At 41.1% G+C, this 22,938-nt stretch overlaps 2 protein-coding genes across 6 annotated transcripts; one reads left to right on the plus strand and one right to left on the minus strand.

Annotated features, from left to right (window-relative positions):
* The first annotated feature begins 1,168 nt into the window (after nucleotides 1-1,168).
* LOC136449644 (uncharacterized) lies at nucleotides 1,169-22,335 on the plus strand. Of its 5 annotated transcripts, XR_010758067.1 has the most exons (10): nucleotides 1,169-2,290; nucleotides 2,393-2,552; nucleotides 3,962-5,166; nucleotides 5,996-6,204; nucleotides 6,309-7,127; nucleotides 7,257-7,319; nucleotides 8,091-8,201; nucleotides 8,310-8,423; nucleotides 8,797-8,976; nucleotides 11,117-11,440. XR_010758067.1 is itself a non-coding variant. In XM_066449755.1 (3 exons), the coding sequence occupies exons 2-3, from the start codon at nucleotides 2,408-2,410 to the stop codon at nucleotides 4,750-4,752; spliced, it is 936 nt and encodes a 311-aa protein (XP_066305852.1). In that variant the 5' UTR covers nucleotides 1,169-2,290; nucleotides 2,393-2,407; the 3' UTR covers nucleotides 4,753-5,260. The 5 variants fall into 5 exon arrangements, 1 of the variants encoding a protein (XP_066305852.1); XR_010758066.1 differs by lacking the exon at nucleotides 11,117-11,440 and adding an exon at nucleotides 22,248-22,335 and having other exon boundaries at nucleotides 8,091-8,423; XR_010758065.1 differs by having other exon boundaries at nucleotides 8,091-8,423.
* On the minus strand, nucleotides 9,269-11,828 carry LOC136449643 (heavy metal-associated isoprenylated plant protein 37-like). Its single transcript, XM_066449753.1, has 3 exons — nucleotides 11,663-11,828; nucleotides 11,454-11,529; nucleotides 9,269-10,820 (listed from the first exon to the last, which is right to left on the minus strand). Exons 1-3 carry the CDS (start codon nucleotides 11,699-11,701, stop codon nucleotides 9,613-9,615), a joined length of 1,323 nt encoding a protein of 440 aa, XP_066305850.1. The 5' UTR covers nucleotides 11,702-11,828; the 3' UTR covers nucleotides 9,269-9,612.
* Nucleotides 22,336-22,938: the final 603 nt, after the last annotated feature.

Below are 22,938 nucleotides of genomic sequence, written 5' to 3' on the forward strand. Positions count from 1 at the left end.
AGCTTATATTGGACCCCGCACGTCAGTGAATCATCAGGCTACCTTGCCTTGCCTGCCACACGAGATTTGGCATTGAAGCTCGATCGGTAAATGGAGGTTCGACGATGCCGAACTACGAGCGACAATACACGATGCGAGGTAATGAGAGGCTTTGTAGGAGTACGGGGTTGTGACTGGTGCAATGTGCACGGCAAGAGATGACTAACGATGTATTATCAGCCTGTTCGGAAGACCGTATCGTATCGTGGATTATTTACTGCTAACTGATTTGGTGTGAGAGAAAAACACTATTTTCAACTAAAAATTTATGATCATTTAAAAGCAAGCGACCAGGCTGTATATAGTGCAAGGACTCGGTTACTGCAGCAACAGCCACAGTTGGATATATACATGTCTAGACAAAGTGCACGAGCAAAGGACAACACGCTTCATATAAAAATGGTTTCATATTTTTGTGAGATAAAACAATTTTTTCTAAGGTAAAATCAGATTTTAGTATTTTTACATGCATATTTTTCCTAGAATTTTTCTTGAATTAAAAAAAACAAAATCTACATTATTTTTGTTAAAGTTTAATTGACTATCGAGAAAATTTGATTTATTTTTCTCGTGGCTAACTTGGTTGGTGCCATGTCAACCAAAACCATTTTTAGAAACGCTCAATGAGTAAAATGTGCGGTTTAAAAATTCAGAAGAATCTAAAATTATAGTTTCTGATTAAGGGAGACAAATCGAACTTGCAGAATACTTGAGGAGGCAAGATGTACCTTTTTCCTTGCTATATACTCCGTTTTTCTTAGAAAAATATAATTATGGGATCCGCGCCAATCAAACAAGTTTAATCTGACTAAGTTTATAGGGAATATAATTAACATTTATGACTTCAAATAAGTTTATTATCTATCTAATGGTATCTATTTTGTATTACAAATATTAGCATTTTTAACAATTTGGGTCAAAGTTTAAATCATTTGACTTTTCAAAATGAATTATAATTTTGTATTACAAATATTAGCATTTTTAACAATTTGGGTCAAAGTTTAAATCATTTGACTTTTCAAAATGAATTATATTTTTTAGAAAAATGAATTATATTTTTTTTGAGAAACCGGGTTTGTATTCATATATATTTCATAAAGTTTACATTAAGACTTGCAAAGACACCCTTGAAGAAAGGAAAAATTACAACATAGTCCTTGCACAATCATCCTTCCGGTCGTCCTCGTCACCAGCGGTCGGAGCAACTTGGCGCTTGAAGCCGACCTTCGTCTCGACGATTAAACACAAGCTTTAATTGGCACCAAAAGCAGTATGTCAAAATCAACGACATACTTTGTGACCGCTGAACGCCCAGGCCAAAAAAGATGGCAGTCGGCCATCACATCGTTGGAGTACAAGGAATCTGGCACCTCAAGAGCTACCAACAATCCCCACACGTCGAATGGCGGCACACCCAGAAGGGGAATGAAACCACCAGAGCAGGTGGTTGGTAAGAACCAATCCGGTTTCACGGCGAGTCGGTAGACATACCTCCCAAGATCTTCGCCAGAGGAGTTCGCCGGAGAAGATGAGGGAGAGGCAAAAGGCGAACTTGACCAGATCTAGAGGAGGGACAGAACTCAAGATCCGGCGAGCTCGTGCTCTTCACTGGTACGGTCACCACCAGCGAAGTCGGGGAAGCCATCGTAGATGTCGGAGCCGTCCTCCGCACGTCCACACCGTCGCCCGCTAGAGACGCTGCCTAGGAAGACGAACCCATGCGCACACCGCCGGCATGGGAAACCTAACCCTAACTTATTTAACCTAAACCTAATAAGTACGGATATATACAAATCCTCCGTCAATTCATCTAGCCCTGCTCCTCCTCCAACGCCGGCGAGGGCGATGGAGGTGAGGGCGACGGCGAATCGACGAGGGAACACGAGATCGCCCCCTGGTCACCGCTCTCAACTGTAACTCTATGGAAGGGACGAGAAGCTTGGGACGAAGGGGATAGATAACCCATATGCAAGCTACGCCAGGTCCATACCATCATCAATGAGGCCCATTATTATCAGCCCACGGCCTCTTCCCGAGCTCCAGCCGTCGTGTGCGCCTCCGCCTGCCGCCTGCGCCGCGTCTGGCGTATCTGCCCCTTCCCGCGGCCAAAGGCGTCGTTCCCCGCCGCGTCTTCGCCCGCCGGACGCAAAGCCGCCGCGGCCAGCCCCACGCGGACTGAGGAAGCCAAGACGGCGCCAACCGCTGCCACAGCAACTTGCCCGCCGACTCTTGAATCCACCGAGGGACCTAGGTAAGGATCGACGCTTCAATCCCATTCCCATCCATTGCGCCAACTCTGCTCTCCACCCTGACACGATTTTCCTTCACTTTGGTCTTTGGATATCGGTGTCAGGCTTCCCACCTATTCATGGCTCGCTGCCTCGTCGCCCGCCACTTCCTCCCGCATCTCCGCCTCCGCGCGCCTCGTCTCCTTTCTGTTCCACCGCCGACGCTGGGCATGCTTACGCGAGCTGTCGGAAAACTGTCGTTTCCTCCGGTTCAGGCGCCTCAAGGTGCGGGCTGTTCGAATTCGATCGCTTCCTCTTCCCCCTTTTGTCTCGTCTTTGGCGATGAATGATGTGAGTTTAGTGTGATGGAGCACGAGGGGACGCATGCATCATTGCCAGCACCTGCATCTGAAAACTGCATAGTAGCATTTCACTTCATAACCGTGGAGTGTCTGATCGGTGTGTTTGGTTTGAGAAACGGGGTGGTCCATCGTCTTCTCACTCCTCACTTTTTTATTTGGTTCGTGGAATGGAATGAGTTGATCCATCACCACCTCATTCCTCGCAAGCTAATAATTAGTATATGCACGATGAATGAGTTGGTTCACCAAAATTCATGGGATGAACTCATGATGCATCACCTATGCATGGGGTGACTCCACAGACCAAACACACCCTTGAGTCTATTGATTGGGGCCATAGGCTGTTGTTACTGTGTGTTCAGTGCACGCCTAAGTTTGTTGTGTGCTTGATTGTGTTTACCTGATTTGGGGAAAGAAGCTATAGAACTGAAGTCTACCACTATTGCTCTACACTGTATGTTTCCTCTTGGGAAAAAATGAGTATTTCTTAAGATTAAGACGACGGATTTTTTTTCTCTCGAATGTGCAGGAGAGCTGCTTGTCGTCTCATTGATAGATAGAAAAAAAAAATCCCATTACAAGCCGATTCCACGGCTGGGGTTAAGACAACAGAATATTGGGATTTTTAGATGCAGAGTACGCCAAAACCTCAGCACTTTGTTCTTTTCTGGCAAAGTGGATTTACACTACTTGGGCATCCCCGGCACCCCCCCCCCCCCCCCCCCCCCCCCCGACTGATTTGTTTATTGCCATTCATTGGCCCATTATATATGCTCCAGAGAGTCAGTAGTTTGTTTGAAATCTTCTGTTGCTTCATTTGAAGGATGGTAACTTGCCAAATACCCCCTCTGATTCCAAATGTAGGTTTAGGTTGTTTAGGACAGCGACACAGTCTCAAATGTGACACTTTGACTTGTAAAATTTATTAAAATAGACCATTTCTGTTATCGAACATACAGCAGAGATGTTTGTCTTTGTATTAAGAAGGATAAAAACGTACCATTTCAAATAATGAAAATTATATATTAGAAAAATATTTCCATGATGAATATGATAAAATCAACCATGTGTTGTGAATCTATGTAACTCATTATCAGTGGTCCAAGTTAAAAACGTTTGACTGGATAGAATCCTAAAACAACCTACATCTGGAATTGGAGGTAATAGTAGATGATTTAACACAAGGTGCATTGGTTGATGTTAAGGTGGTCGTGGAGGCAAACTAATAGTTTGATCAGTCTAGAATGGTGTAGTTATTTTGTCAAAATGTGAAAAATGGATAAATGAACCTTTAGGGGGTACAATTTATACTGAAGGGAATTTCTTATCCAGGAACCCGATACTTTGCTGACGATCGCTCACACTACGATCTGTTTGGTAAAAGAAGGCCTGGGGATGAAGAGTTCAGAAAAGCTTGGCAGGAGGACGTAGATGAAGAGGACTGTCTGTGGACAGGTAGTGAAGATGATGACAACGACGAAGAGAGTGATACAAAACTGGAGAGGGAAATTAAGAAAGTGAAGAGGCAAGCCAAGGAAAATTCAAATCTTATTGATGCTGATGACAGTGACGAGTTAAGAAGTATATGCCCTGAGAGTGATGAAGATGATATGACTCTCTGGAGTGGCAGTGAAGACGATGATGACGATGATATTCCCTCCGAAGCACATCCTAGTGAACGCAGTGATTCATATATTGATAAGGTGTTTGAATTTGACGAGTCACCAAAGTACCGCACAATCTCAGAGCTGTTGAAAGCAGAGAATGAGCCACCTGAGCTATCTCCGGGAAAGCAAGCAAGAAAACTTGCTGTAGAAAATGCTCTTAAGAAGTTGAAGAAAGGCCCTGATGGACGCTACATTAACGTATTTGATGTTGCTACTGATATAGATATCCTGATTGGTGCATTTGAGAACATTGTTTCAGGACCAGAATATGCAGAGCTGCGGGAGGGTGGACCAAAAAAGCTCAATATACAGTTCTTTAAGGATATACAAGCACGCATGAGGGACCCAAATTTCAAGTTTTCTCCAGAGTTGAAGTTAAAGCCAAAGAGTAAATTAGTGTCTAGGAAAAAGTGGCAGAAAGCCAAAGCTAGGAAGAGGAAAAATGACAGACGTTGAGGTGATCGTACCTCTAATGTATTCATCTCTTTTTCCCTCACATCAGAATGCTTTCTTCAGATGGTTAATGTACAATGGATATGCCTGGTGTGATGGCACATGCACTTCAAGAAAAACATAAATGTTCATATCATTCACATGTGATGTCTGTTCTATTTGGCGATTGAGAGTTCTGAATTGCGTAGTCTATCTGAGTCCAGCAAGAAGCAGGGAGTATGATTCTCTCCGTTCACACTGGAGTGATGCGAAGTTTGTGTACAACTCAAGTCAGACTTGAAGTTTCTCTGTTGTCTTCACTCTTCAACACATGCATGTCTTGATATTCTCAATTGTTTCTATAATTGAAGTCGGCGAGGAAATGATATGCTCAAACTGTTGATTTTGCATAGTTTCTCAGTTTCTCTTGTATCTGAGGTGAATAGCTAATGTCCTTTGTAACGGTTTCAAGTTATATGAGTTGGACCAACTACAGTATTACAGTACCAGATTTACCACTAACCTTTGTGGTCGTACTTGTTGACTTGGTGTTGATTGACTAACCAATATATCAGTAGAAGCTTTATACAGCTGTCATGACAAACTAACAGTTTATTTTCCCTGATAGTTCCATAGGACATAAATTTGTTTCTTTGTATTGTTCGAGTGCACATGTGCAAATGCCTGCAAATGACAGATCTACACTATCATCTTGCTGTTTACTTAGTATGCAATTATCTGTTTCCGCAAACTATTGTGCTTGTTTGGTCTTTCATAACCTTTAACACTAAGATTACATCAAAACCATTTGAAATCATCTCTTGCTGGTACAATATAAACTAGTCCTGGCCGGTGTGAGCGGTAACTGGAAGGACTTCAGGGACTTGGTTTGGACTTGTTTTGAAATGGTTGGTTACCAATACAACTGGGTTTTTCGTTTTTTTTCCCTTGCAGTACGCCTTATGCACTTCGAAGATTATACACTAAGGACATGTTTGGGTTGTGCCCTCCCAGGCAGCATGAGCACCAGGCAGCCTTCTCAGCCTCAGGCGTCCGAAATCAGACGGCTTGGAGCTAGTGGAGTGCTAGGCAAAGCTGCCTGGGACACAATTAAACAGCCCCTAATTGTCGGTCCTAATGGCTAAATAACATTTTTTGGATGGTTGGTTACTTATTTGTAGTTCATAATATAGTAGATTGTTGCTAATGCTAACTGTCATGTGAAGACTGACACTGTCATTCCACTACCTGCTGTGATAAATTGAAGGTTCAGCCTGCATATTGAAAAGTTTAATTTGTTGAGCAATCCATGGTTACTCAACCCTGCTTATCATGCTGCCTGGATCTGATTGTTGTGCCAACTGGCAACTGAGCCAATAAAGCCATCAGACTTTTGGTGTGACGTGGTGACCTTTATTTTTGTTACCACTGTGTGGTGGATTTCTTATATGAGAAGTTGCCTTGTTAATGTGAAAGGTTTGAAAAATCATTTGTTTGCAGTATATTTGATCTAGAGCACTATGGGATTGAAAACTGTCATGCAAGTAATTTACTTGCTTGTGTTCACTTCTCCTTTTCAGGAAGAGCAAAGGCAAGGAAGCTTCTTATGGGATCATGCAGGTGAGCATGCTCGTGCTTTGGTTCATCTTTACTTTATTCACACATCTCACCTCAATTATAGCTACTCTGCAATATTGAATTGCTTCCAAACAGAATTATAAGATTCGTTGTCTTAGTTTGTTCTCTGGAAGCATAAGGGGCAGATCAATATTAAAGTTCTTGAGCCTGTTGCTACTGCTGAAATGCTATTACAAAGTCTGAAAAGCATCCACTGCTGAAGTTTCCTTTGTGGATATTGTAGTTGGCTGTCTCCACAACCTAATGATCTGTTGTAGGCTTTCAGACTTGTTCCATTGGGGAACTTAAAGTTTCATCCTCCACTTTTTACTCACATAAAGTTAAACCAAAGTATATAATAAGATGGTGAACATATAGCGTACAGCAAGGATTCATCTATGGTTTTATTAATTGACAAAAAGGCAGGTTACTTTGAACCCTGAAGATATTTTTATTAGTTTGGAACTTTGGATAAGGAGTGATTTCTTCACGATAGGTTATGCTTGATGAAATGAAATAAGGTAAGCTTCTTTTATGTTTCGTTCTTAGTTTTAGTTGAGCTTCTTTAGTTTTAGTTGTGATAATGACTAACCAGAACTAATCCAGTCCGCAACAAGAACATTGTGTCTTTAAAATTTTCAGAAATGACACGACTTCAGTGGTAGCTTTTACAGTTAAGGGGACATACTGCTTAAACTGCCCACATTTCGAAGTACCACTAATATACAAAACATCACCCAAATACCAAAGCTCTGAATCAAAAGACTGGCATGTCTGTTGAGGTGAATGTCGCATTCCAGAGAGAATCTCATCACCTCCCCCAATGGTTCTCTGCCCGCTAGTTCATCTCGCAGGGGCCAAAGTTTTCTTGGTAGTTGCAAGTAGCATTTCACTGTGCTTCACAACTGCAGGTCAAAAAGCGTGGTGCCCCTGCTCAGACCTTGCCGTCACGGAGCCTCCTCTTTGTTGAAGAGGTTTGTTTTTGCCCTTTATATGCTTCCTCCCTCATTATAATCCCTTGTGCTAAAAGCAAGCATCAATTTTATTCTAGTGATATGCCAAAGCTGCCTGATAAAGTCTAAAGATGATCGTTTGTAGTTTACTGTGCATGGCTTTCCATGCCCTCAGCTGGGTTCCAGCTTTTGTCCACTGTTCCCTGTGTTCTGGTCCCTCGCTCCCTGAGTCCTCACTGCCTGGCTTGCTGAGACGTTTGCTGTACGTGGGTCTCACATGGCTGTTGGAGTACTTCTCCCCTCGTAGGCTCCGCTCATACACACACTATGCATGGGGGCGAGATGTTGACTGAAATGGAGAAAGCCTCATTTCAACTACACTAGCATCATGTACTGGCTCTGCTTTAGTGTCTCTCAGCCTTTTCTGCTAAGGAAAAAACTCTTTTCCACAAAGCTTGTGTGTTGGGTATCAATACGGCAAGGGACTCGTAACCCAAGTTACATCCCTGACGGAAAGAAAACTGGGTGTTGATCCAGATTTGGCTTGGCCACAAGCGGCTTTGTCCTCTACCTTCAGCCATTCAGGAATCAGGACCATTAGTCTGGTGGAAAATTGGTCTGCTAGTTTATGCATACTTGTTGAGGACAAGTGCTTGTTACCGTGCATATTTATTCTTCACTGAAATAAGCTGCACACTGGCATCTTAACTCTTGTTTCATCCCTGCATTTCAACTCCATTTCATGGTTTTACCAAAAAGAAACTCCAATTCATGGGGTTCCTTTTCCTGCAGGTTACTCGGCACGGTACAGCTGCTGGCTGCAGCTGCTGCACTATCCGGATCTTGTATTGAGTTGACCATCATCACTGCTGCAGGCGTGCGTGCCGCACGCCCCCTGCTAGTGTATGCAATATTTTACGCACATCAACCATTCCACCCATCCAAGGAGGAATAAACAAGCTATTTGTCTGTTAATTTCCCTTCCCGAGAATCTACACATTCTTTATACAGGTGAAGTGGGGGAACTGCTGTCTACTACAAAAGTATTGCCTTTGTAGTTCATACAAAAAAAAAAGGCGATGCGAGGAGACCGTGACTCGAACCCAGGACCTTCCGGTCACAGCGGTAAGACTCTACCGCTTGCACCAGGCCCGCCCTTCTTTGTAGTTCGTACAGATAACTATTTTTTTTCTGATAAGGCACAACTAAACTACTTGAAAACTGGATAAACTGTGCTGAAAAAGTTCATGGAATTCTTAAGAATATACAGGGATAAGTAAAGCTTGTGCATTCCACCTTTTGTGCAACACTGGAAAGTCGAACTTTCTAAAATCTTTAGAATAATAACAAATCTTGCATTATGAGGGGTATTTCTATGTTTGTTTATTTCACAACAGTTATCAATTGTCTATATGAGGGGTGCGTTATGGTATCTGTACTATAGTCTGGCAAAAGTGGTAAGAAAGGCTGACGAGAAATCAGAATTTATTTTTGTTAGGGACCAATGCGTTCATGAAGGGAGCCACAACCATTATGATGGGCATTCATTTTCAACCACCTTTACCAGCATACACTTTCATCATGGAATTTGATCATGGTTGGAATCTTTGGTTCCAGCAGGCTCATAACTTTGTTTCAAGGAAAATGCTCCCATGGAATCTTATCTCCAAGGTTACAGGTTTGAAAGCTTCCTACTCTTTGGTGATTGAAATGACCAATATGTAATTCTCCTAGTAATATTTCGACCTTAAATACTACCCCTGAGAAATTGTGCTGCCTAAATAAGGTGCCGTGACTTAAAAGCTCTGGAGTCCTTTCTGCTTAATTAACTAATGTTTAATTTGTATTCACATGGCATGGTTTTACCAAGTCCACTCCAATGCTGTCACCGACAAATTTTGCCACGAATGCATCACCCCCAATGTTGACTGCTAACAGTTGTTCACCCTCTCCACTGTTGCCATGAGCACCACTCACATGCCACAACATACAAGTCCAATCCAAAGCCAAAAACACCCAGATATATACAATATACAAATTATAACAAGCCAGTCAGAGCAAAGCACTAGGCAGTAAAAGCCTAAAAGGTATTACATTACGCTGTTTGATCACCACCCTCTCAAGTTGCCCCTACTTTCAACAACACATCTAAAGTCAACACCATGATTCACTCTTGATACAGGCGAAACCATAAGAGCAGTAAAATAATGAAAGCAAAAAAAAAAAAAAAAACGAAAAAAAAGAGTAGCAGGACTGCATCACCAATACCATGGTCCATCACCAATCTCTAGATTATAGGATTGTAGCTGCATCCCTACATGACAACACAGCCCTTGGTGTTCTCATCACTGAACATGGTCTCCACATCCCCATTGCTGGCTGGGTAACCAGCACTGCCAGGATGGGGATGGTAGTAGTAATTGTAAGGGTTGTAGTAGCCAGTGTAAGGGCTGATCTGGGGAGAGGAGTGGTACATCATCTGCGGCTGCGGCTGCTGCTGGGGCTGATGCATCGTCGTCATCATATTGCTGTTCAGACCCCTCAAATTGTTCATCATCGCGGCCGTCGCTGCAGGGTGATGATGGTACCCCTGCATGCTCGCCATGAGGTTGTTGCTCTGCTGCTGCTGGAGATGTTGTTGCTGAAGACCTCCATAGCCGGCAGCAGCATAGGACGGGTGGTTGAAGCCTGTGTAACCTTGGAAGCCAGGAGCAGCACTGCCGGCTCCCAAGCCATGGCTCAGGCCCAACATGCCACTCATGGCACCAGTGTTCCTCTGGGCACCATTAGCCGCCATCTTGGCGTTCACCGCCGCTGCCATGTTGATCGCATTAGCATTCTTCTGGTTCTGGACTCCACCGCCCATCTTGGCATTTGCAGCTGCCATGTTGATCACATTTACATTCTTCTGGTTCTGGTGGTGGTTGTTCTGGTGATGATTGGCTCCGCCACCATTACCTTTCTTGCCATTGCCATTGTTGTGGTTATTGTTGACAGCAGCATTGTTCCCGTTCTTGTTCTTGTTCTGGTTCTGGTGGTTGTTGCTGTGGAACCCGAGCTGGCTCATCTTGTCCCCAAGGAAGCGAAGCTCCTCCTCATAGTCGTCGTCAAACTCATCATCCTCATCATCATACGTGTCATCATCCTCCGAGCTGAGATCAGGGAGCTGGTGCTTGTTGCCGTGCTGGTTCTTGAATGCCTTGAGGCCCTGCATGAGGCTCCCAACCCCTCCTTGCTTTCCCTGCTCCTTCTGGCCGCCGTTGTTGTTCTTGTTGTGCCCATCCTTGCCCGGATTGGCACCTTGCTTCTGCTGTTGTTGATGCTGCTGGTGGTTCTGCTGGTGCTGGTGCTGCTGCTGGCCATTGTTGCCCTTGTGGCCCTGGTTGCCGCCGCCCTTCTGCTGTGACCACAGCTCCGCATGCTTGCCGCCCCTGGTGAGCTTCCTGATCAAGGTCTCCGAGTCCACATCGCCTGTCACCGACACCTTGTGGTTGTCCACATCAATGGCCACCGAGTACACGCCTGCCATGAGATGCAGCACAGAGAGGGTCACAGGCCGCTCGTGAGCAACGGTAACTAGTAGTTACCATGTAGTACTGGCCACCGATAGGCGATTGCATGCATGTCACAAGATGTGGGCTTGTGCAGTGCGTGGGGTTGCGATCCAGAGTACTTTCATGCCCATCCATTTGAATGAACGGCAGGAAATTTCACCTCAACCTGAGGTGAAAAGTCCTATTACCATAGCTCAGTAAAATGCACACCATCTCTAAAACTTGAATCAAGTTTTACCAGCTCTTATCTTTTGTTCTCTGAAGGTAGAAGGATGGTATTAACAATCAATCTGGTCTGAACATCAAGTACCCCGTTACATGAAAAGCCGGGATCTCTTGTCGTGTTAACGCATTTAGCAAGACACAGGGTGGTTGCAAGTGAACAAAACTCTCCGTTTTTATGGCCGGGCAGAAAAGATATTGGCAGTAAAGTGGGTGTCAAGAAAAAAGGAGAACTGAAAACAAAGTACCACACCACCTTATAGAGTAAGCGCTTCTGTAGGAGGCCAAGAAATGGGGGGCGGTAGAACAATAAAGCTGTGTGTGTGTGTGTGTGTGTGTGTGTGTGTGTGCACGGGAGAGGGAGAAGGGGGAGAAGTACCTTCGATCTTCTGAAGAAGCTTCTTGACCTTGTGCTTGCACCCGTCACAGTGTATGTTCACCTTCAGCACATGGTTCTGCAAGAAACAAGCGAACAAGGCCCAAGAACAGTTTTGAGTCAGCTCTCACTCAAGAAGCCACATGACTTGTAGAGAGAGAGAGAGAGAGAGAGAGAGAGAGAGAGAGAGGGGGGGAGAGGGAGAGGGAGACCTGGATCTTGACCAGCTTGAACTCCTCGTCCTTGGTCATTCTGTCCGGGGAGCACTACTGTGGGCAAGTCGCTGCTTGTGTGTATGTGTGTGTGTGTGAGAGAGAGAGAGACTGCTGCTGGCTGATGTGGGAGAAGAGAAGAGACGGACGGAGGAGGGAGGAGGGAGGAGGGAGGAGGGAGGGAGGAGGGGCAGCTGATGGTGGGGGAGTGGAGTGATAGTAGCGTCTCTGTTCTTGTGCTTGTGCTTGTGCCGTTGCAGGTGAACCCACTACTCACTTCCCCCCGGTCGCGTTTAAGAATGGCTCTGCTCGGCAACGCTCCACCTCTCGCCCTCACCAGCTCTGCTCGGCTTGTAACCGCCTCTATTTATGATAATTTTATATACTAATTTATAATAATATCAATACATATTTATGATAGTTGGGTTACTATAACACATAGGAATATTTAACATAACGTTATAGTAAACCACTTAGTAAGGAATTACTATAATCTTAGAAATTAACATAGTAATTATCGTAACTCAAAGTAGATATAGAATAAGTTATTTTGTAGCCAGCTACATGATTATATATATATTCTGGCTATAGTAGGATGACTGTATATTTCTTTTGCGCTGTCCTTCGCCGCGTACGGTCTGGATATTCTTTGTTATGGTCTTCCACGCTCGAATGATTGATGTTGCAAACATCAAATCAAGGATTCTGGCATGTAGTGTTATCTTTCCTCAGCCGAATTGTTGATTACACCTTATCAACATAGAGAATATATTTCTTATATGGAACATATATATTTTAATTTTCATAATATTAAAATCTAATATTCTGGTCGTTGGCCATGACCACGGATATCCAATATCTTATCATCATTTTCATCATTATCATCATCAGATATCTGTATATCCATTTTTGACTCGTAATCTTTCTTAATATTTTTTCATAATCTTTCATTACATTTTCAAATTTTTCATCTATTTCACATTTTATTTCTTGTAAGATTTCTTTCTTTACGTCTTTCTTCTATTGAAGAGTTATTAACTCTAATTTTTCTTTCATCTTCGTATTAACATATTCTTCATTCAATTGATTTATCTCTTCTTTTACCGCTTCTTTATATGTATCCAGTCTGGACGATCCGTCTTCTCTTATATTTGTCTCTGTCCATATTGGTTTTATTTCATTGGCCTTCCTATATTTCTGGATATAGTCTTTGGCTGCTGGCTCTAAGAAATAGTTTACTCCCAGAGTACTTCTTGCATATAAAAGAGCTTGATCAATATCTAAATATTTTTTCCAAGACACTCCTTCATCTTTTTCTTTTTCTATCTGCTGAGCTATAACTTCTTCAAATGATATATAAATTCCTGGTGTTTTTTCCCTATATATAACATATATGGGGTTTTTCTCTATATTGCCAGATGGTTCTTTTGGTTGTATTTTTCTATTAATCATATGAAAATATTTAGCCAGGCTATTTAATATTGCTAGCATAATTTACTATTCCTAAAAATTATTGTAGGGTTTTCTTATCATTCATGACATCTGGAAATTGTAAGATTTTTTTTGCAATATGATCTTGTAAATAATTTTTTCCCTCTCCTATTTCATGACCTAAAAAATTTATCTTTTTCATATATATCTTCAATTTTCTTTTAGACAATATTAACCCATGTTGTTCTACCTTTCTAAAGAAAGTTTCCAAATAAGCTATATTCTCTTTATAGGATTTTGAGAAAACTAATAAGTCATCAATATAAACTAATATGAATTCTTGATTTTCATTAAAAATATTTTGTATTTTTCTTTGAAATAAAGCAAGGGCATTTTTTAATCCTAAGGGCATTACTAGCCATTCAAAATGACCTTGAGGACATGTGAAAGCAGTCTATTCTATTGATTTTTCTGTCATTTTTACTTGCCAAAATCCAGCTTTAAATCAAATTTTGAGAAATATTTACTTTCTTGTATTCTATTTATCCGTTCTTTCTTATTTGAGATATTATAAGCATCATCTATAGTATTATTATTTAGTCTTTTATAATTAATAACCATTTTTTATTTTTCTCTTGCTATTTTAGTATGATTTCTAACTATAAATGAAGTTGATCTATGAGGATTTCGGCTTTCTCTTATAGCTTTTAATTTTAGTAATTCTTTGATGTGCATCTTAAATTCTTCTATATCTTTAGGTGTTGCTTCTATAGGGCTTGTTTTGATTATATAGTCAGGATTTATTATGTTAATCTTACCTACTATATCATTTTTATCCCAATGCTTTATTGGTATTTCTTCGATTATCTGAATATCTTTTAATCTTCTTACAATTTTATCTATATCCTTTTTAGATTTTATATCTCTATACCAATTTGGTGCTAATGATTGTAGACTGATACATTCTATACATGAGTTTGCTATATAAAATTCTTCTATATTTTCACCTAGTTCTTCATCTATATAATTATTAGGGTCATTTTTATCAGATCATTGGGGTTCTAAATTGGTTTTTCCTATATTAGAATTTATAGTCTTTCATACTTCTGTTATATATGGAATGTTGTCTTGATAAGGGATAAATGTTATTCCTTGCTCATGTATGATTGTTGTTTGTAAAGAGAATTGTAAAAATCTTAATTCTAATATCATATCATCATGTATCGTAGATAGATCTCTTATTGTAATTTCATCCATTATATATTTTGTGTTATTTATTTATACTTCAACATCATAAGCTAGTTGATTATAAACCTTTTATATCCTAGACATGTCAGTAGATATTTTTGTTCTATCTTGATCTATTGTATGAACTATTTCTAGATATTTTGCAAAATATTTATCATGTATGATATTTTTTGTACAATCGGTGTCTACTAACACTAATATTTTATAGGAGATGTTAAGCGTTAATTTTACTTTTATAGGTACTCTTATTCCTATAATTTCTTTAAATGGTAATCTAACTATATATTTGCTACCAAAGTTTATTATGGTTTCTTTTAATTGTATCGCTTTATTATTTTTTATTTAACATTGCTTGATCATTTAACTCAGTAAGGCCTCTATGATTTTTTTCTAGCTTATTAGCTTCATTGAGTTCTATTTTACTCTTTAGCTCTTCTAATTCTGCTTCTAAGCTATTTATTCTATTCTCTAATTTTCTAACTCTGCTTGTTAATAATTTATCTTCTGATTCTAGTTCTATTTCTTGTCTTCATTTTTGTTATTGGTTCTTAAACATGAGGAACATGCTTGCTTTAAACATATTCTGCATGTAGATCTATTTTCCTAACTAGGATAATATATGCAGAAAGCACACATTTTATATTATAATCTATTCTTCCTTTTATCCAATCGTGCTCACAGTCTTCTTGATTTATTAATTCTATTTTTATTTCTATTGAACTATTAATATTTTCAGATAGTATATCTAACCCTTTCAATGCATTATCTAGATTGTGTAACTCTTTATCATCTAAAGGGTCTATAAAATCTTGGTAACTCTAAGCATTATTTTCTTCTTCATCATAACTTTCTAATAAAATCTTTTCATTAATCTCCCACTGCACTTCTTCATTTGTAATGTATTTAATATTATTTTTCTGCATAACTTCTTTAACTTTATGAGTCTCTTTATCTTTAGTTTTTAACTCGTCTTTCTGTTTCTTTATTACAACAGGTGTTTTAAAATATTTTATTTTTTAGTTCTCTATCTTTCTTGATATTATTAAGTCTATATATTTCTCGTCTAAAGTAGAGTTCCTTCTCTCTTATAGCAGACCATTCACATAACATAGATGTATTATATTCATCAGGAATCTTACTTAATTTTTTCTCATAATATTGAATCTGACTATCTAAAGTTTTCATTATAAATAAAGTATTTGACTGAGGCTGTACTAACAAACTTTTTAAACTTGATAATATAAGTAAATCCCTCAAATTCAAAATCTAATAACCAGGCTCCGATACCACTGTTATGCGGCGGTATTAATTACAGCAAACAATGGGAAACTAACTCAGATTCAGAATTCAAATTTAAAATTCATGAGTTACTATTCATAATACTATTCAAATTCAGCGTTTGCTATTCAAAATCGTGGCACTATTCAAAATACTCGTTACTATTCAAATTCGAAATATGAACAATGCACGAGCACTCAACCGGGAGTGGCTCTGGCACCCAACCCTTTCACTATTCAAGCACTATGCGGTGTAACTATTTAGAGCACATGTTTTGCTTTATGGATGCGTGCGTGATTAGTTATACGTGCGATTAGTAAATATACAGATTAATATTTCTCAGGATCTTTTGTAGGCTGGTGAGACCAACAGTTCAGCCGGTCATGCGAATATGCTTGTGACAGTCCTACTCGGTACTCACCGTATGCATCACTAGCTCGCTTCAGAACTAGGCTGACCCGGTCTTCTCCCTCACTGTCCCAGCCACGCACACACAGGACTCAGGCTCTATCGTCTCCCCAAACAGTTCCACCTGAAGGGAATACTTTTCTACGCACACAGGGTTCTCTACAAACGTCGCTACCAGGGCTAACACGAGAACAACACACGCAGAGGTTTCTCCTCTAGGATCCCTAGCATAGAGACTTTGCCCCATATGAATGAGCTTAAAGGAAGGCAAAGATTAAAATAGGAAAACTTAATTCATTTCCACATAACAAGCTTATATATGACTTTCTCTTTCAAGAAACCCCAAGCACTTAGCATAAATCTTAGAAATTACCTTACAGGCATAGGAAGATCACGATGACTTCTTTTATTCTCTAATTTACAACGGTGGAGTGGCTACTAAGTAAGTGGAGTATTAGTACTAAAGGTGGACGAGCTCAGAGAACTCCTGAGATCGTGGTCTTCATGGTGTATGTGTGAGTGGAGAGATGGTGGAGTGGTGGTGTGGAGTGGAGTCTTCAATGGATGAGAGTGCAGTGTCTGATGCTGGTGGTCTTCAGTCCGATGCTGCATGAATGCGCCCGACTTCTCTCTTTATAGCATAAAGGGAGTGTTATTCATGCTTATCGTCTGAAGGAGCCCTCGAGGCGAAGTCTTCAATTATTCCTTCTTACTGTTGCCTAGACAGCTCGACGGAGCTACATGCTTCAATAATTGTCCTAGCTATAGTAGAATGACTGTATATTCCTTTTGCGATATCCTCTGTCGCGCATGGTTTTATCCTTCTGGATATTCTTTGGTATGGTCTTTCATGCCCGAATAATTGATGTTGCAAACATCAAATCAAAGATTCTGGCATGTAGTATTATCTTCCCCCGGCTGAATTGTTGACAACACCTTGTCAACATAGGGAGGATATTTCTTGTATATATATTGATATTGAACTGAGTCTGTATTGACTCTTCTTATGACCCCTCAATATTTTCTTTGTTGCCCACTTCTTCAGGTTGCCATATTTCATACCAAGACAACAATTCACGATATTCTTTTCGTAATTGATATTCTTTGCCATAACTAGGCTTTATTAGTCTTCCAACTTCTCTTTGTATTATACTATATCTTCCATAGTATTCTCGTAAGAATACTTTTATTATTTTATTTTGGTACATCATATAATATTTAGGAGCAAATTTGGTATTTCCTTCCAATTCTTTTGCTTCACTGAAAATTTTCCAATTATCATGGTTCGTGTCTTTTATGAACAGCTCTTCATAATTTTGCCATGAATCTGAAGTCCATGTAGTAGGAAATTTGTATGATCCATTTGTGATATATATATATATCATAGCATGTTGGTTTTATTGGTTGTGTAAATTTTAGTGGATTGGAACAAAACTTAATTTTGTATCCCCTTGAATACATGTTAATTTCTTACAAGCTTCTTTGATTGCTATTCCCATGTCTGATTGAAAAATTTTCTTCAAGTGTAGCATATATACCATGGACTAACCCATGATCAATAATAGTTTATAGAGATATATCATCTCCAATATTTCTTTGTATGCTTCTAAAATATTTTAAATTTATATTAGCCCTCAATATTAAGAATCTTTGATGAGGTTTAACAATTAATTTATCATCGAGATCAAGTAAGATCAACTTTATTTATAGTTAGAAATCATGCTGAAATAGCTAGAGGAAAGTCAAGAATGGTTATTAATTATAAAAGACTAAGATCCCGTTCGCTGATATGAAACTTGGCTGAAAAACACTGTTCTGGCTAAATTGTTGTGAGAGAAAAACATTGTTCTGGCTGAAAAAGAAGCTGAACAAGCCGAATATGGGGTAAGCCGAACAAGGCGTAAATGATAATACTATAGATGATGCTTATAATATCCCAAATAAGCAAGAATGGCCAAATAGAATACAATCAGACATGGGCTGGATAGCTGGACGGAGCTGTGTGCTTCAATAATTGTCCTAACTATAGTAGAGTGACTGTATATTCCTTTTACGCTATCCTCTATTGTGCACGGTCTTATCCTTCTGGATATATATTGTTATGCAGCTGGCTATAAAATAACTTATTCTGTAGCCACTTTAAGTTACGATAATTACTATGATAATTCGCGAGATTATAGTAACTCTTTACTATGTGATTTACTATAACGTTATGGTAAATATCCTTATGTGTTATACTAACACAACTATCGTAAATATGTATTCACTTTATCGTAAATTAGTATATAAAATTATCGTAAATGGAGGTGGCTACAGAATAACTTATTCTGTGGCTAACTACTTAATATACTCTCTCTATATATATAACCCTCTCACATACCCACATGGCGCGGGCGCCTGGGCTTGGCTTGGGCCTTCGTCTCCCTCGCCCTCCTTCCTTCCTTCCTTCCCCACTGCTGTGGGAAAATATATTGCGATGCCGTGTACTATATACAGCCACACCCACACCATACACGACTCTCTCTCTCTCTCTCCGTTGTAAAAAAACCCTCCATCTCTCTCCCACCGTTAGAATAGTGTGGTAAAACTTCACTTTTGTAGTCCCTCCGGAACATTGTCTGGAGAGTCAAGAGAGTGAGGGGGAGCAAGGCGCCAAGGCCTCTTTGCGCATGCGCGTCCCATTTTGCAGGCTGATACTGTACTATACTACATACATTATTATACAGTTTACAGGTCTGCCATAGGACCAAATTTTTTATTTTTTGGTCTTTTTTTTTAAAAGTTTTTCACGGATATGTCCCTGGAGGTATGATTTAAAAATCTAGACCCTTAACTCGACGCCATCGTTGGTGGAGCCGACTTTACACGTCTTGGCGCCAAAGTATTTGGCGCCTAGGTTAGTCGGCATCAAAGTAGAGCTAGGGGTGACATGGCAGCCAGCTCGGGGCCGTGGATTTTGACGCCAAGCTTAGCGCCGTAGATCTTGGCGTCGAGTTTGGCGCCATAGATCCTGGCGCTCAGGCGGCCTTACACGTGGGTCCTTTTTCTTTCTCTCTTCCTTCCTTTCATTTTCCTCTCTTCCTTTCTTCTCTCTCGCCCGACGCCTCCCACCGCCGCGCCCCCGTCCTAGCCGCGCTACGCCGGCCGGCCGCCACAGCCCAGCCCGGCATCCACGCCCCGTGCCCCCGTCCCGGCTGTGCTACGCTAGCCGGTCGCCCCAGCGTCCGCGCCCCACGCCACGCTCAAGGCAGCCTCCCCGCCACGGTCGGTCGGCCAGCCACGGCCGTCGTGGTCACAGCACCCTGCCCGTCCCGCGGCACTAGGCCAGGCGCTGCTGCCTCCCTATCCTCCACGTCCAGTCGGACGTGTAGGTTGTTCTCCACCACCCCGTCCCACGGCCCTCCACCGCACCTGGTGCCTCCTCCTGCTCTCCACCGCGTCGTGCACTGCCATTATTGGACAGGTAAATTTCATGTATATGCAATGTAGTTAGATAGTGAGGTTGAATTATGGTGTAGTAGTTTGTTTATTGATGTACTTAGGATGGTAATGTGATAACCTATTAAGTTTAATTAGTTGGTGTTCTAGAGATTAGGTGATAACCTAGTTAGACTATTTACTTACTTAGTTTGCTATCTACTTGGTTAGTTATGATAACCTATTTAGTTTAATTAGTTGGTGATGTAGTGATAATAAGGTGATAACCTAGTTGTTGGACATGTATGGAGCTAGCTATTATGTTATTTGTGAAGCTAGCTGTTACCTAGTATGTAGTTGTTGGCACGTAATTTGGACTAAATGAAATATGTTTGGATTTGTGTATGAAATAGATGGACAACCTAGTGAGCATATATCATGGAGGCACCGTGGAAAGAGATCGCTATGGATATGTTGAGTTTGTTGACATGCAAAGCGTGCTTGTGTTATTCAATAAGAAGCATTCATTTAGTGATTTGGTTGCAAGGGCTCGGGAGGAGCTACATTGCCATGATGATGATGGCATCACAGTTGAGGGTGTACTTCATCTAGGTTTCCCTCTCAACATCCTTAGGAAGATGATCCCAATTAGGTGTGCAGACCAGTGAAAGAACTATGTGAGATCGGCTATGAAGAGCCAGTTCCAAAGTTTGGACGTGGTTGTGTGTCGGGTGTTAGTTGATCTCATCCCTCATGGGTTTTTCACACCAATGGGTCAGCAGGCACACTTCGACCCTCCCGTCCTGGAACCTGATATGGATGTGGAGGTTGCACCTATGGTTCTCGATGCTCAATCTGCTCCCAATGAGCTAGTTGGAGATGCTTGTCAGACTCATGATGTTGTGACAGATCCTCCTTATGAGATTCCTTTGACACAGAATCATCCGAGTAAGTGTCTTATCCACATGGTTATTAGGAGCTTACCCCCTTCCTCATTTTTCTACTTATGTTGGAGGAGACATTCTTAACAATGTGGATGTGCCCCCTATTGCTGCGCAAGTGCACTGTGGAGATAGATTCTGTGGCTCCAATGTGGATGTGCCCCTCTGTACCCTAGTTCGGTACATGTTCTCACATGTCATTTCATGTGTTGTGTGTGTTGAATTATATAATGCCCTACTTCGTTAGGTTTTGTTTGCAGCACGTAATCACATTTCACTACATCCATAATATTAAACTGAATATTATGATCATAAATAATGAAAACAACTACATAATGAAAAGTCCAATACTATGACACATTAAACAACACAATAATATTATAAGTACGAGCCGACAAACTAAATAACGCAGTACATGACCTAAGCATGCCCATACTTAAAGTGCATTACATGACAACACAATGAAAAGTCCAACAGTAGACAACATTGTTCATGAATAAACCATAGAACTAGCAAATAATGGAGACTACTGAGTGCAACGAGGCCACTTTTCCTTCCTTAGGGCATCGGGATTCTTCTCCATCGCTGCTTTCGCTCGGCGTGCACACTCAAGCTTCTTCTCCCTCTCCTCCCTATACGTAGCAACACGCCTCCTTTCCTCCTCTTCCTTGTGCTCCTTTTCTGCAGCCTCCTCTCTGCGTCTCTTCTCCATCATCTCCTTGTCCTCTGCCTCCCACTGTAACATTTTCTACATCCATTCCTTGTCTTCAGGCTCGATCTCAGTGTCGATCCATGGCTCAAAATCACAGAGCGATGGAGGGGTCTGCAACAAATGCAATTGTTACAAAACAAAAAAAAACTATGCAAGATGTCTTATGACATAAAATAATTATTACACAACATCAATTCCTCACCATCTTGTTAATGCGGCGCTGACGAAGTGTAGGCTCAAACGCAAAATTAGAACACATCCAATACCTCTGCCTATACATGTCCTCTTCATCGGACTTGGCTACCTTGCAAGGATCGCCGCAAAAGCACATGGGCACTGGAACACCACTAGACAGAGGCAATGGGTCAAAGGCATTTCCGGTCATCCAACCATAACTATAATTTAGTCATTTTCGTTCTAAAAACCGAAAGTAATTAACATTAAATCCTACACCTAGGGTTTTCCATATTATCAACAACAATGAACCCATAACATAACAACGTGCGCTGAGGTTACCTTGGTTTGCTAGCTTTTCTACGCTTTGATATCCTACGGTTGTATAATATAAATATTAAAATTACATGAAGCCCTAAGTAACGACGATTCTTAAGTTAAAAAATCCGACTAATATATACCGAATCGATGTGAAAAAAAAACTAAGAGAGAGCGATGATACCTTGCTCTCGAAGATCTACGGATCAAATCAAAGTTTCCAAGGTCCAATATGCCGATTCGTGAGGTAGAGCAAAGTGGGAAGAGAAAAAACCTGAGAGGGAGGGCAAAGAAGAGGAAAAAGGCTCGGGCAGAAAGCTTGGGTGCCGGGTTAAAACACCACCTCGACGCCAATAACCACGGCGTCGTGCTGCCAGTCAGGTCAGCGTCCACGCCGCCAACGTGGCCCTGACCTAGGCGCCAAACCCTTTGGCGCTGAGACTTGTAAGCTCGGCGCCACCAACGATGACGCCGAGTTTAGGGTCCTGATTTTAAAAAGCATACCTCTAGGTGTATATTTATGAAAAACTTTAAAAATAAAAAGGGCAAAAAAAAAACGGGCCATAGGACCTAATAGCATGCAACGCATAAATACAGTATTACTTATTGCCTGGAAAATTGGAAATTACTTATATGTAAGCACATTTCACTCTTTCAGGGTGCCAAACTGCTACCGAAACATGGAGCAATTGCGATACTGGAGCTAGCCACGTACAATACGGAGTACGTAGTAGGGATGAAAACGGATCGGATACGGACGAATATTACCGATATTACATTTGTTTTCATATTTTTGTCCGGATTCGGATTCGAATACAGATAGTGTCAACTATGTCGGATATGATACGATTGGATATCGACATCATAAATATGCGATTTGAATATTCGGATACGGATACGGTATCGGATGTTGGATATCCGGACTCGGATATGGATAGATCTCAACCCCTCTAAACGGATTCGGTTTCGAGTACGGTCGGAAAATATCCATACCGTTTTCATCCCTAGTAAGGAGGCAGGGGTGACCTGGTCCTTGCTCTGCCGCTGTGTCCGTGCGTGCGTGATGGGAGCGGAGTGCCGTGTGCGCTTCGGAGTTTGGGCTCCGCACCAAAAAACAAGAGTATGCCTGCTACCTGTATCCGAAAAGTGAGGCGAGAAGAGGGAGCACCACGGGGTCCATCTACAGTATATAAAAAATGTATTTTATTACTAATAGCATGCTGCATTTTCCTTTCTTGAGGATTTATCTATATCATCGTCTGTGCTGTGGAATGTGGAGTAGGAGTAGCAGTGTCTGACTAGCTGCTGGTGAACAGCGCACTGTAACTCTACCATTTTATATCACTTTC

Source organism: Miscanthus floridulus, chromosome 5 (genome assembly GCF_019320115.1).
Source record: "Miscanthus floridulus cultivar M001 chromosome 5, ASM1932011v1, whole genome shotgun sequence".
NCBI lineage: Eukaryota > Viridiplantae > Streptophyta > Magnoliopsida > Poales > Poaceae > Miscanthus > Miscanthus floridulus.

What these genes read in the sequence shown, in the direction of transcription:
- LOC136449644 (XM_066449755.1), top strand. Translation starts at nt 2,408, where the DNA reads ATGGCTCGCTGCCTCGTCGCCCGCCACTTCCTCCCGCATCTCCGCCTC. An exon ending in TCCGGTTCAGGCGCCTCAAG is followed by an intron (nt 2,553 to 3,961) that starts GTGCGGGCTGTT and finishes TTTCTTATCCAG; the next exon opens with GAACCCGATACTTTGCTGAC.
- LOC136449643 (XM_066449753.1), bottom strand. Translation starts at nt 11,701, where the DNA reads ATGACCAAGGACGAGGAGTTCAAGCTGGTCAAGATCCAG. An exon ending in TCAAGCTGGTCAAGATCCAG is followed by an intron (nt 11,530 to 11,662) that starts GTCTCCCTCTCC and finishes TGTTTCTTGCAG; the next exon opens with AACCATGTGCTGAAGGTGAA. An exon ending in GCTTCTTCAGAAGATCGAAG is followed by an intron (nt 10,821 to 11,453) that starts GTACTTCTCCCC and finishes ATCTCATGGCAG; the next exon opens with GCGTGTACTCGGTGGCCATT.